Below are 14,446 nucleotides of genomic sequence, written 5' to 3'. Positions count from 1 at the left end.
TAAGATTCATTTGAAATGTGTATTTTGTATTAGAAATGATTTTTTTCTTCAAAATGTAATTTGTCTGAACTATTGTTTATTCTGGACTAAATTTATTTCTTCGGTTGCAAATCCAACAATTCAGTTGAAAATTCATCTATTTGTATTTAAAACTCATCTACTTTGGTAGACAATTTTATTTTAACTTGCAAATTTTTGATTCAAAAAAATATTTTTTAACTGTTTAAATTCGGGAATTTTTTTGTTTCGGTTACTGTGAAACTGTCGGATATTTTATAATTCCGGAATTTTCTGTCTGAAATTTTATTATTTGGGAATTTTCAAATTATTTTCAAATATTTTTTTAAATCAACTCCCTATAAATTTAAATTCGAACAATTTTAATTTAAAATTTCGCACTTAAAACAAAAAGCAGTCAAATAAAATTAATCATGTGTGATATTGCTCAAAAATGATACGTCAAAGGTCTCGTTAGAAAGAATAGAATATTAAATTCTAAAAAGGATTTGATAAATTTTTATATTACTAATGGAAATTCCATAATATATTATTAAATAAATTCGCAATGGCGACAAAGGCTGCTACACCACCCTTGCAAAAGTCTGCTTCTTCGTCTGGAAATGCAGCGAGTCTTCAGGTTTCATTGCCTCAAATGCTGGATCTTGCTTTGGGTACACCCGAGGTATTTATAAACTTTATTATTGAATAATTATATATTTTTTTGGTTTTGACAATTACGGTTTTTGATCTACCAGTCTGAATTAACATGGCTATAGTCTTAAGCTATAAAAAATATTTTTCTATAGTTCCGCTGGGATTCGAACCCGGGTCGACAAATCGCAGGATTACAGGTCTGGTACTCTGAAGCACCAGACTGGCGATCTGTAGATCTGGGTTCGAGTCCCAGCGGAGCTAGAGAGATTTTTTTTTACATTTGAAGCTTATAGGCATTTTTGTTTTGGAAAATTGATTAAAATCATTTTTTTACTTCTAATATAGATAATTAAATTGATATTTAGGTGGTTTTCACTGCTAGGTGGGTGCTGTGAATTTAAATATCCTTCACAACTTTCTTCATGTTCTACTGCATCAAATTAATTTACGAACAACAAAAGTGGAATTTAGGGGTGATGATGCCAATCGAATGAAGGTAGTTCGTAATTATTAATTAATTAATAATAGATTATTAACCAATTATATATAAATTATTAATAAATGTTAAATAATAGTTCATTTTTTAAATTATTGATTAATTTTTGTAATTAATGATTAATTAATTATAAATTAATTATTATAAATTGAAATTGATGTACTTTGTCATAAATGTTTAAAGACAATAGTGGCTTCCCTGAGAGCTGGGCCAAGTTTGCATCTACACGAATACAATATTACTGATGGTTCTGGAAGGGTAAAACAGCGAATTCACAGTAATGAAAATTTGACAGTCAATGTTGATATCTACACAGATGGTATAAAAAATAAACCTTTGGAGTCATCCAAAAATTACATATTTTTTCAATTTACCCCCCCCCCTTTAATTATAATGTTTATAACAAAATATTTTTAATCATTTAAAATGAACCTAATTGTTTATTTAAACAGTATTATTCGCTAATCTAAAAACGCAGTAAGAAAAATCTGCTAAATGTTTTTCGTTGAGAATTTATCTTTATTGTGTGCAAATTTTATTATTGGGCTGAAAATTGAACAATTTTAGCAAAAAATTAAATTATTTGTTTGAAAATTAATTTGTTTGGTGTAAGTTCATATTTTCAGGATAAACCTTCATTTTGTACAAAATTCGTCTTGAGGTTGAAAATTCAGCGATTTTTACGAACTTTTCTTTCTTTCTGAGTCTAAAACCTTTCTTGGACAGAAATTCAGCTCTCTTGTTGAAATTTCATATTCTTTTATTAAGAAATTTCTTTTAAGCTTGAACATCAATTTTTTAATTTGAAAATTTAACTATTTGTTTTCATTTGTTCAAGAATAAGTTTCATGTTAAAAAAATTATTTTCTAGTTGAAAGCTAAACTATTGTTTTTAATTCATTTTTATTTACTGAAAACTTATGTATTCCATTTTTTGTTGGAAATTCTAATTTTTTGTTTAAATTTTATCTTCTTCGATTGAAAGCTCTTTTTTTTAGAGGTTTATTTTTCAAATAGAAATTATACAATTCTATTTTTGGTTGTAAATTAATTTTTTTAATTAAATATGATATTCTGTAAATGAAAATTCAGCTGATGGCTAAATATTCATGGATTTTAATAAAAATTCATTTTTTCTTGTTTTTGAAAATTAAGCTTCTTATTTAAAAAATTAATTCCTCTGGATAAAAATTTAACTATTTTTAAAAAAATTATTATTTCTTTAAATCAATATTTAGTAACTGAAAATCTATGTATTTTATTTTTTGTTCAAACTTTATCATTTTTAGATGAAGATTTAAATATTTGGTTTTATACTTTTTGTCGAAAATTCTACTTGTTTGTTGAAATTTTATCTTCTTTAATTTAAAATTCGTTTTTTTTTGTCGAAAATTAATTCTTTTATGAAAAATTATTTTTTTAACTGAAAATTTATACATTTCATTTTTGATTGTTAATTAATATTTTGTATTATAAATTGACAGTTTTTGGATGAAGATGCAGCTATTCGGTTAAGACATTAAAAAAAAACTTTATTGGTTGGAAATTAAACAAGATTTCTAAAAATTAGTTATTTTTTGACGTAAAAAATAGCTTTTTACTGAAAAATAACTATTTTGTTTAAAAGCTAAGTCACTAATCTCTTTTGGTTAAAAAATTTTATTATTTTAGTTAAAAATTTCACGATTTTTTCAAAAAGTTATTATTTTTGAGTAAATTTTATGATTGGGAAGTAAATATATTTCATACAAAAATATGTTGACTGAGTACAAAATTTGTTTAGTTATTAATTTAGCTCTTTTGTTTAAATTTGATCTTCTTTGATTAAATTTTCTTTCGTTCGAAACTTAATTTGTTTAACTAAAAACTTAACATTTACATTTTTTATGGTAAATTCATATTTTTTATTGCAAATTGGTCTTTTGTAGTTGAACATTTTTTTGGTTGAAAATTCATGTATTATTTAAAAAATTATTTTTCTTTTGTTTGAAATTAAGGCTCTTGTTTGGAAATTCATTTCTGTGGTAGGAAATTCAACTATTTAAAAATTTTTTTTTAATAACGTTAGTTTAATAAAAATCTATGTATTTCATTTTTGGTAAAACATTTATCATTTTTAGTTAGAAAATCAACTATTGGATAAAAATGCATGCATTGTGTTAGAAATTAGTGTTTTTTGGTGGAAAATTAATACTTTTTGTTAAAAGTTTTACTTCTTTGTTGAAATTACATCTTCTTTGACTAAAAATTTCTTTTTTATTGAAAATTAAAATTTTTGAAGTTGTTCCTTCATAGTTGAAAATTCAACTATTTGGTTGAAAATTAATGTTTTTTGATAAAAGTTTTTTTCTCCTTTGTAGAAAATATATGTTTTCTGTTAAAAATTTTCTTGTTTGATGGAAAAATTAAATAGTTTTTTGAAATTCTTTTTTTTCTAAACATTATTGAATGAAAAAGTATCTTTTTTGATTAAAGATTCAAGTGTTTAGTTCGAAATTTATTTACTAAGTTGAAAATTATTATATTAAATAGCTATTTTGTTAACTAATTATCAGTTTTTTTTATTAAAAATAATTGATTGCAACTGGAAATTTAACTGTTTTATTTCTGGTGAAAAATATATTTTTTTAGTGGAAGATTCAACTTTGCAGTTGGAAATTCATGTTTTGTGTTGATTTTTTTTGTTAAAAATTATTTTTTCTTTGACTGAAAATCTATGTTATCCCTTTTTTCGAGCATTCATCATTTTAGTTGAAGATTGAACTATTTAGTTAAAAATGAGTTTTTTTTGTTATTGTAAATGAATGAATATATTGTAAATCAATTCTTTTTCTGGTGGACTTTTTTTAATTTGAAAATTGATCTATTTGGCAGTCAAGTTGAAAACTGTTTGATATAAATAGATTTCTTCTGGATTTTCCTCTAAATTGCAATATCATTAGATTGATTGATTTTTTAGTAAAAAAATTTCTTAGTCAAGACCTTACACCCCCCTCCTCCCCTTCCCTCATTGTGAAAAAACAAAAAGATACCACCAAAATCCCCCTTCCTGTAAACAGTTTCACGTAATTGGTGGATGACCTTTTTTAAAATCATTAGTTACTTTTATTTTTAAATAAGTCTGATATTCTATTATCAAAAGCTGAGCCTCAAACCAAGCCTGGAAAAGGGGCTTCGAGTGCACCATCCACAGCACGTATTACCAAATCTAAATCAGGTAATATTTTTCGAAATAGAATTTTTTTTCCAAATTTTTAAGAATTTTATTTATTGCAGAATTAGAAAGTGGAACAGCTGTGAAAAAAGTTAAGGGGCTGAAACAACAAATAAGTGGGGGAATAGAGGGTGAATTCGAATCAGTTATCTTTGTAGAACCAGTTATAGATGGAGCTACCCCCACTGCATTGGGTTTCAAAAAGCTGGAGGATTCCGTAATTTTTAACAATTTTTGTATTTTTACCAAATAGTTCATAAGTTTTATCACCTGATTTTTTTCCGATTTTTAAATTAAATTTAGGTACAAAAACTTCAACAGCAGTTTCAAGCTCTTGAAGAGTTGTCCGCCAATTCAGAGTTGATAGAAAAAGTGAGAGGAAATAGTACAGATCCTCTGACAGATATGTGGCAAATTATTAACATTAACAAGAGATTAGATGCAAGTGAGCAGGGAATAAATAAGGTTTGCACCAATATCTCAATTTAATTTGCACCAGTGATGGGAATTGACTGGGGTAGAGTAGTCCTAAGTCGGCACTGTGGGTTAAGCCGGCATTTTCGTGTTTCTCAGAGATGGCACACTTTTCGTGTGTGAAATAGCATAAAATGTGTAAAAATTCGTGGTAGTCCTGAGTCGGCACCTAATAGGTGGTCCTGAATCGGCACTAATTAGTTGGTCTTGAATCAGTATCAAACAGTTGGTCCTGAGTCAGCACCAAACAGGTCGTTCTGAGTCAGCACCAAACAGGTGGTCCTGTGTCAGCGCCAAATAGGTGGTCCTGAGTCAGCACAAAATAAGTGGTCCTGAGTCAGCACCTTTTGTGTTTCTATTTGTGTGCTATTTTATTTTTTGTGTTTCAATACCATTTCACTCTTCTCTTGTTGTTTTTTTCAGTTTGGTTTTGTTTTGACTACATCTTGCGTGTTTCTGGTAGGTGTCCTTTTATTTTATGTGCGTTTCTGATTGACTATTTGCTGATTCTATTTTTTTGTAGTCATGTGATGCAATTTTAGACGCAAGAAACCATAGCGTGATGTCAGCGGGTGCCGGCTTAGGACAACCATATTGAAAAATAGCCAAAATTAACTTCTTCACTTTGCGCTGCAATGCAAACGTAAAAATCACTCTATGCTGCTCTGAATAAGATAGAATTGTAGATAAAGAACTGCAATATCTGAAAAAAGATATTAAAATACTATTTAACCCGTTTTACCCTTGGATTTCCACAAAAAATCTTCCTGTGCCGACTTAGGACGACTTTCTATTACATTGGAATGGGGCTTCAAGAAACCTGGGTTCAGCCGATCTTAGAATTGATATCCTCGGCAATTTCTTGATAAGGGGATACTTGGGACTGAAATAAAGGCGGTGCTCACTGCTCACTCATGCGTGACCAACAGTAGCCTAGCCAAAAAGAGGGCAGAAACTTTAGAGCGTTAGTTGCGTCAGCTATCAGCATTTATGATTAATTTAGGATTAAGGCAACCTATGCTGGGAACCGTTCTTAAATCCAGGTTCCAGTGTAATGTCTCTTAACTAGTTACGTTTCTTGGTAGATTCCATTTTGGTTTTGTTAACAAAGCTGCTTTTTGTATCAGTAATGAATTGGTACATAGTTTTTTTTCCTGAGTATCAATAAGTATACCAAAATGTTTAAAAAAAACATCAAAATATTACAACGGATTTTCAAAATCGCCAAGAAATTATCATTTTGGTAAAAATTCGGATTGTTTCGTAACCTCTTAAGACGTTAATCAAGTCTTTCAAACTTCCCCCTGCCAAACTTCTCTCCCCTATTTGCCCTAAATTCTCTTACTTCCCCTCACCTTTATTATTTATACTCTCCAAACTTCAAACTTCGCTTTTCCTTACTACCGCAACTTGTTCCTCATCTATTTCTACCTCTCCCTAGTTCCGCAGTCAACACACCCCTTCCATTACCCCCCCCCCCCACATTTTCCCTTACTTCTACTCTTCCCTTATTCTCCTTCCCTCACTTTTCCTCATTTCCCCTGAATTATCTGTTCTGATTTCCTCCATTTATCCTATTTCCCTTCGCCTTATTTCTCCTACTGTCGCTCACCTCATTTCCCCTTTATTCCCCTCAACCCCTTCCTTCATTTTCATTTTAGGAATTAAAGAATCTTTTTTTGGGGGGGGGGGGTTATAATATTTTGAAACTTGCAAATATTTTCGTTGATTTATAAAATACAGTAGAGCCTCTCAGTAGGGCGCCTCTCAATAGGGCGTTTTCGTTAATTTATAAAATAGAGTAGAGCCTCTCAGTAGGGCGCCTCTCAATAGGGCGTTTTCGTTAATTTATAAAATACAGTAGAGTCTCTCAGTAAGGCGCCTCTTAATAGGGCGTCTTCTCCTCAACTGCGTTAGAACGTTATCCCCATCTTCTAGACTCCGCGTTGACCGAGGGAGATTCCCAAGCCTTGCCTCCCGATAGGGGGCTCGTAATGAACATAAAGTCAGTTTGTATCTGGCATAATACATATTCGTATTAGGGTGGTCCAGAAAAAGCTTTGTAAGCCACAGGGCAAGTTACCCCTCCCCCCCCCCAGTTTCCATTTCCGGAGAAAGAAAATCCGCTTTTTTTATATTTAAATATTAAAAGAATTGAAGAGGAGTGGCTACGAAATAAAACCATACTAATAACTTTTATTTTTACCCCCTCCCCCACATCCTACCAAATATGACTCAAGAATTCAAAAGCTACATTTTTACGTATCATTGCCAATTTTCAGCAATTTATGGCATGTTATTTCATAAAAATAATTACTATATGACAACCTGCATATCTCCCATGACTTCTAAAACAATTTTGAATTGCTTAAACAACTGTTACTTATTTAAATAATTTTTTTTCCCGGAAAATGTGAAAAAATCGAATTTTTTAGAGGAATGTAAAAGTTAGTCATTTTTTGAAGCACTAAATTTTTCCAAAAACATTATGAATTATTTGAATAGATTATTACTGATTATTTTAAAATATATAAAAATTGAGTCAGATATGTCCACTTTTTTTCTTAAGTTGGTATACAACAAATTGTTCAAAAAATTGTGACTTGTTCAAGCAGCTTTGGTCCGAAAATTTCAAAAAATAATATAAAATGGAATACACACAATTATTTTTCTGACTTTATAGTGTATAAAAAGAATATATTAATAATTTCTTCAATTGTTTATAAAAAAAATTTTAATCGTATTTCATGAATTAAGCATAATATTAAATGATTTTGAGTACTAAATTCTGCTTTTTCATGACATGGACTTAGAACAATAATTATATGTATTCTATTCTTTATTATTTTTTAAATGATTATAACAAAATTGCTTGAGCAAATGAAAATGATATAAACCAACTATTATATTTTATTCAGAAAATACGATTATTTCAAAAAAATTAGAATAAATAATTGTTTAAGTAAGTTACTTTAATTCAAAAAATTAAAAATTGTTTAACAAATCATATCAGATACAGTGGAACCTCGCTTATCCGAACCCGCTTTATCCGCGTTCGCGATTATCCGAGGTTGAAACAAAAATAGTTGTCCCGTCTTATCCAAGCTATAGCGCAAGAGTAGTCCGTATTATCCGAGCCTTATGAATAAATTAAATATATGATAGAATATAAACTATTTCTAAGATTTTTTTAAACATGTAATTGTACAAATTGAATATTTATTTAAGTATACTTTCTGTTTATTATTATACTGATACTTTCTTTTTATTTAAAATTCCGGTTTTTTCGAGTTTCCCGATTATCCAAGTTGGGGCCGGTCCACAATAGCTCGGATAAGCAAGTTTCTACTATATTAAAATTGTACAATAGTAATTATTTTTATGAAAAAAGACAACATAAATTGCTTCAAATTAAGAATAATACGTAAAAATGAAGTTTTAAAAAGATTTTTGGGTAATATTTTGGGTGCTGTGGAGGGAGTCGGTGGGGATTGCTTAAAAATAAAAGTTATTGGTATGGTTTTATTTCGCAGAAACTCCTCTTGAATTCCTAAAATATACCACATATATTGTATGCTGCAAAGAGCGCCTAATTCAAAGGCAAAAGTCTAGAGGTGCGGAGGACATTTGTGGGGGTGGCGCGCTTATGAAAAAAATGTCCCCTACAACCCCGAGAAGCGCCCTATTGAGAGGCGCCCTATTGAGAGGCTCGATTGTATGTTGCTGCATCAGAAAAAATCCGTCGAACTTGTTGCAAATTTCAGTTAACATCTATTTTGCAAGATATCATCAAAGGTGACAAAATAGAAATTCAAGGTGGATCTGATATGTCAACAGAATTAGCTGAAACTGATCGCAGATCAGCAGATTTAGAAACGAATCTTGCTATTTTATATGAAGGGGATAATTTGAGTCCTCGAGAAATTCAGGCAACATCAGGAAATAAATTTAATGAATCATTAGGACATACTCAAATAACAACAAAGGATCCATCTGATAACGTTGAGAAAGAAATTGCAACTCAAGATTTGACCCAAAATAAACTTAGTCAACGATCTGTAACGGCGAGTGAGTTCACAAGTTTTAATTTTCTATTATATGTCGATTTAAATGTTGATCTGAAGTTCTGATTCAAAAATTCAAAATAGCGAATCCAATATGGCGGCCGACAAATTAAAAAGTTGGTACAAAATTTAAATTGGTGGATTTAATATGGGAATCAAAAGATGAAAAAATCGGCCTAGTGAATTCAATATGGCCTCGCAGGGACAACTTGGGTCGCTGATTATTAATTTAAAATCAAAATTGTAACGCATTTCAAATTCAAAATGGCGGATAAAAAATGGAGGAAAAACAATGTAAAAATAAGTCTCGTGGATCCAAACTATGTTTACGGGGTCACTGATTAATCTTGAAAATATTGAAAAGTAGAAATTACAGATACAATGCGACGAACTAATATGGCCGCCAAAATATTAGGAAATTTGTCCAGTGGCTTTAATATGGGTCCTCGGGAGTTCTTTTAGTCGCTTATTCCGAATTTAAAATCAAAATGATGATATATTTAAAATTCAAAATGGCGGATTCAATACGATGGACAAAGAATTTGAAAATAAAACCTGTGGCTTCAAACTGAGTTAGCAGGACTTTTTTAGGTCACTGATTACGAATATAAAGTAAATATTCCAAAATTAAAAATAGCGAATCCAATATGGCTACCAAAAATAAAAAAATTGATGACGATTGTTTAATAGGGCTCCTCAGGGTTTTTTTTCTGATAGCGAATTTAAAGTCAAAATTTTGAAATATTAAAAATTAAAAATGGCGGACCTAATGTGGTGGACAAAAAACGTAAAAAGTAACGTGCGTTCACACTGGGATTACATGAGCTTTATTATGTCACTGATTAGGAATCTTAAGTCAAAATTCCAAACATAAAAATGGTGGATTCAATATGGCGGCCAAAAAATTGAAAAATTGGTCAAGTGGCTTCAATATGGGTCCTCAGGGGTTTTTGGGTCGCCGATTACGAATTTGAAATTAAATTTTTGAAATAATACATGTTTAAAATGGCGGATCCAATATGGTGGACGAAAAACGTGAAAATAGGTCATGTGACTGCAAACTGATTTACATGAGCTTTATTAGATCGCTGAATGCGAATTGGACCTAAAAATTCCATAATTCAAATTGGTGGATCCAATATGGAAATCAAATATTGAAAAATAGACCCTGTGAATTTAATATGGCCTCGCAGGGCTTGCTTGGGTCGCTGATTATGAATTTAATATTAAAATTTAAAAAACTGGGTGCAAACTAGTTCCATCAAGTCACTGAATACAAATCTGAAGTCAAAATCCCAAGATTCAAAATGATAAATACAATAGGGTGGCAAAAAATTTAAAAAATTGGCCCAACGGGTCGCTGAATACAAATCTAAAATCATTTATGAAATATTACAAATTCAAAGTCCTGGGTTCAATATGGTGGTCAAAAAACGTAAAAATAAGTCCCGTGGCGGAAAAAAATTTGTTTTAGTGGCTTTAATATGTGTCGGCATGGATTTTTTGGTTTGCTGATTACAAATATAAAATTACATATCAAAAATTCTAATGGCAGATACAATTTGACTAGCATAAAACTAAAAAATTTGTCCAGTGACTTAAATATGAACTCTCAAGTTTTTTTCGGGGTCGCTGATTAAAAATGTAGATAACAATTTTTGAACTATTTAAAAGTAGAAATCGCAGATCCAATGCGACGAGCAAAAAATTAAAAAATGAGTCCATGGGCATCAAACTGTATTTTGTGGGGTTTTAATGAGGTCACTGATTACGAATCTGAAGTCAAAATTGATAAATTCAAAATAGCAGATCTAATATGGCGGCCAGAATATTAGGAAACTTGTCCAGTGGCTTATATCTTAATATGGATCCTCGGGAGTTTTTTCGTCGCTTATTACGACTTTAAAATAAAAATTCTGAAATATATAAAATTCAAAATGGCGGATTCAATATGATGGACAAAGAATTAAAAAATAAGACCTCTGGCTTCAAACTTAGTTTTAGGAGTTTTTAGGTCACTAAATACGAATCTGAAGTAAAAATTACAAAATTAAAAATAGCGGATCCAATATGGTGACCACACATTAAAAAATGTATCCAATTTCTTTAAGAGGGGTTCTCAGAGTTTTTTGGATTGCGGATTATGAATATAAAGTCAACATTTTGAAATGTTAAAAATTAAAAATGGCGGACCCAATATAGTGGATAAAAAAATCAAAGTAACGTGCTATAAAACTGGGTTTACATAAAATTTATTAGGTCACTGATAACACATCTTAAGTAAAAATTCCAAAAATAAAATTGAAGGATTCAATATAGAGGAAAAAATAAAAAATTGGTCTAGTGGCTTTAATATGGGCCCTCTGGTTTTTTTGGATCGCTAAATACGAATTTAGAATCAAAATTTTGAAATATTAAAAATTTTTAATGGTGGATACAATATAGTATACAATAAATTAAAAAAATTATTCCAGTAGCTTCAATCAGGATCCTCAGGCGATTTTAGGGTCGCTGATTTCGAATTTAGAGCTCAGCTTTTGTATTATTAAAAGTTCGAAATGGTGCAACCTCTATGTTAGTCCTTAAATAGTACAGATTATTAAAAAACAAAATTATCTTATATTGTTTTTACAATTTACACATTATATTCTAAACTTCTCGCGAAAATTTAAAAATAATTATATAAAAACACTCCAAAATATTCTAAAATTGTACAGGTAGATCTGAAGGTGGTGCCAAAGGAAATAACGAAGGAGGAGTACCTTTAAAAGAAACTAGGAGCATCCCTGGAGACGCAGTGAAGAGGCCTAGCATTACAAGTAGTTAATTCAATAGAAAAATTGCCTTTAATAAAAAAAATTTTTTACAATCATCTGATTTTGTAGTGGATCTTAATGAGATGCGTGGAGACCTAAGCAGTCTCAAAAATGATATCTCTGCAGTTCGAAAACACATTGCTGATCTGCAGTTCAAGATTGAAGAGTTACCTAGTAATTGACAATTACTTTTTTAAATAATAAAATATCTAAGACATAGAAAATCTGCATTATCATCGGGATGGTAAATTGACCGATCAGATGAGATACTTATCACCTTTAGTGAAAAGAGATATCTACATTACCCATATAAGATACCCCTCAAATCCAAAATTTTACCTTTTTTGAAAACTTCAAAAATTATAGATTATAGATGATAGATCTTTAGATGTAATTATCCGATCGATCAATTACCATCCCGATGATAATGCATCAGAAGACCTGGGTTCGACTCCCAGCGGAGTGAAGCGGAAGGACCTTTTTTCGCAGATAAAATTTAATGTAATGAAATCTCCAAGGCAATAGTAAAAAACTTAAGTTGCTTATATCTCCTCTCTCCCTTTACCACTCGACCCTTCCTTTTTCCCTCTTCTATCGTACCCCATCATGTCCAATCCGATTCTACCCAATTCTATCCGAACATATCTTATCCTCTCCTCCACTCGCCACCCCCTCTCCTACTTTTACTCCCTACTCGCCTTCTCACTTTCCCTCCCGTTATTATCCCTCTTAAAGCTCCTACCTTTCACTCCCTTCCTTATTTAGGCCTCCCCAGAATGCAACTTCTCGCCGCACTTCTCCCTTTCTTCCCTACCTACCTTCCTCTTCTTCTCTTCACCAATAAGTACAGTCGTCATTTCACCGGCGACTACCTGGGACCTCTTCCCCTTCTACTGCACTTGTGGGCGAAGAATTCCCCTCCTGCGCTGCTGACTGGAAGCATGGTGGGTGTATTTGCCGATGCACTACTTCTTCTTACTGCGCATGTATCCTTGAACGCGGGCTTATTTAAAATAAATAAATTACTTTTTTTCTCTTGCGACGTCAAATTGTATTTGAATGATAGAATTTTTAATAAACTAACATTTTTCAAATACCAAAATACACGCGCGCAATGAACTAAAGATGAAAAATGTGAATTTCCAGCATAGAAAGTTTATTTTTAATACAAAATTAATCGAACTTTCAAACGAATATTTGAATTTTTAACCCAAATAGATGAATTTTGAATAATAATGGAAATTTGTAACCAAATTACTGGATAACCTTCATTATTACAATTTTTATAAAAAACTTTAAAATTTGCTGTTTTATACTATAAAGTTATCAGGGTTGCGATTCGACGGATGAATTTCAGTATTCCGGTTTTTCCCATTGAAGTTTTTCAATTTTCCCGCTTAACTAAAAGTAAGATATTTATATTTTCCGCAAAATGCTAACATTTTTTTAAAACAGGACTCTTATTCTAAACATCCGTTAACACAATAGAGCAAAACATTGCAAAATAAATTAATTTTGAAACAAATACTTACATTTTTCGATAAACAATTTAAATTTTTTATCCAAAATGGAAAAGTTAGAGATTAGGTTGAAAAAATTAATTTAAAAAACTGGATTTGCAACAAAATAGTTCAATTTGTAACCAAAGTGCTAAATTTTCAAATGAAATTATGCATCTTCCACTGGAACAGTTAAATTTTCAACCAACAAGATAAATTTCAAACTTCAAAGTAGACAAATTAATATTCTACCAAAAAATATAATTTTTAAACAAATTACATACATTTTTAACGAAATAGTAGTTGAATTTTGAACTAAAGAATAATAATTTAGAACTTAAAATATTAAAGTGAAATTTTTAGTTTGAAAAATGAATTTTAAACTAAAAATAAGAATTTTTAGCTATCACTAAAAGTAAATGGCCTTTTCAGGTAAACCAAATTTTTTAACGATGAAATAACCATACAAACTAACTTTATTTTTTACAGTTCTCGCTAAAATTATATTTTATTAAATTATTTACATGAAATGACAAATTATTGTTTTTATAAATTGGAGAATTTATAAATAATCTCAAAATATACAAAAAGATAATAACAGTAACTATTTAATATTATAAACTATATTTAATATTATAGTTTATAGGACAGTACATTTTAAAACGTTTCAAAGGAATTGTATTGATGGAGGTAATCCTGTAATTTGGTTAAAAATTTCCATTATTTTTTAAAATTCAACTATTTTATTGAAAATGCGATTAATTTTTGGGTAAAAATTAACTTTTTTAACTAAAAAATTCACAAATTTCATTTTCAGTAAAAAACTGATATTTTTTAGGTAAGAATTTCACTATATGGTTGGAACTTTATTATTTTTCGAAATTAATCAAATAATTGTAAATCAATACAATCTTAATTATTTATTAATTGTTATTAATTTCAAATAACGTTATAAATATAATTATTAATTAATTTTTAAAACGATTTTATTAAATTAAGATTCATAATTCAATCACAAATTGACCTTGCAAGGCAAAAGAACTAATTTATTCATTTTAAATAAGCCGGCGCTCAACGACACATGTGCAGTGTCCTTGAGCGCGGACTTATTTAAAATGAATGAATTACTTTTTCTCTGTTGTGACGTTAAATTGAAGTTAAAAGGTAAATTTTAATAAAATTAAATCAATATTAATTAATTTATAAATATATTTTACTTCAATATTATA

At 29.9% G+C, this 14,446-nt stretch overlaps 1 protein-coding gene across 2 annotated transcripts in view; it reads left to right on the top strand.

Moving 5' to 3' along the window:
- Positions 1–451: 451 nt before the first annotated feature.
- The window catches only part of LOC117182319, a 44,590-nt gene continuing 30,595 nt past the window's right edge, over positions 452–14,446 (top strand). Inside the window, exons 1-9 of one of the 2 annotated variants that reach the window (XM_033375473.1) lie at positions 452–682; positions 1,037–1,150; positions 1,334–1,469; positions 4,293–4,367; positions 4,427–4,581; positions 4,668–4,829; positions 8,603–8,906; positions 11,620–11,721; positions 11,788–11,892. In XM_033375473.1, coding sequence (XP_033231364.1) covers positions 566–682; positions 1,037–1,150; positions 1,334–1,469; positions 4,293–4,367; positions 4,427–4,581; positions 4,668–4,829; positions 8,603–8,906; positions 11,620–11,721; positions 11,788–11,892 — 1,270 coding nt within the window. In that variant the 5' untranslated portion in view covers positions 452–565. Of the gene's footprint in view, positions 683–1,019; positions 1,151–1,333; positions 1,470–4,292; positions 4,368–4,426; positions 4,582–4,667; positions 4,830–8,602; positions 8,907–11,619; positions 11,722–11,787; positions 11,893–14,446 lie in introns of both variants that reach the window. The other variant, XM_033375474.1, reaches the window with a different exon arrangement.

This window comes from Belonocnema kinseyi, chromosome 10 (assembly GCF_010883055.1).
Source record: "Belonocnema kinseyi isolate 2016_QV_RU_SX_M_011 chromosome 10, B_treatae_v1, whole genome shotgun sequence".
Classification (NCBI taxonomy): Eukaryota; Metazoa; Arthropoda; class Insecta; order Hymenoptera; family Cynipidae; genus Belonocnema; species Belonocnema kinseyi.
The sequence above is the reverse complement of the archived record's forward strand: the minus strand, read 5'-3'. Positions and strand labels throughout refer to the sequence as shown.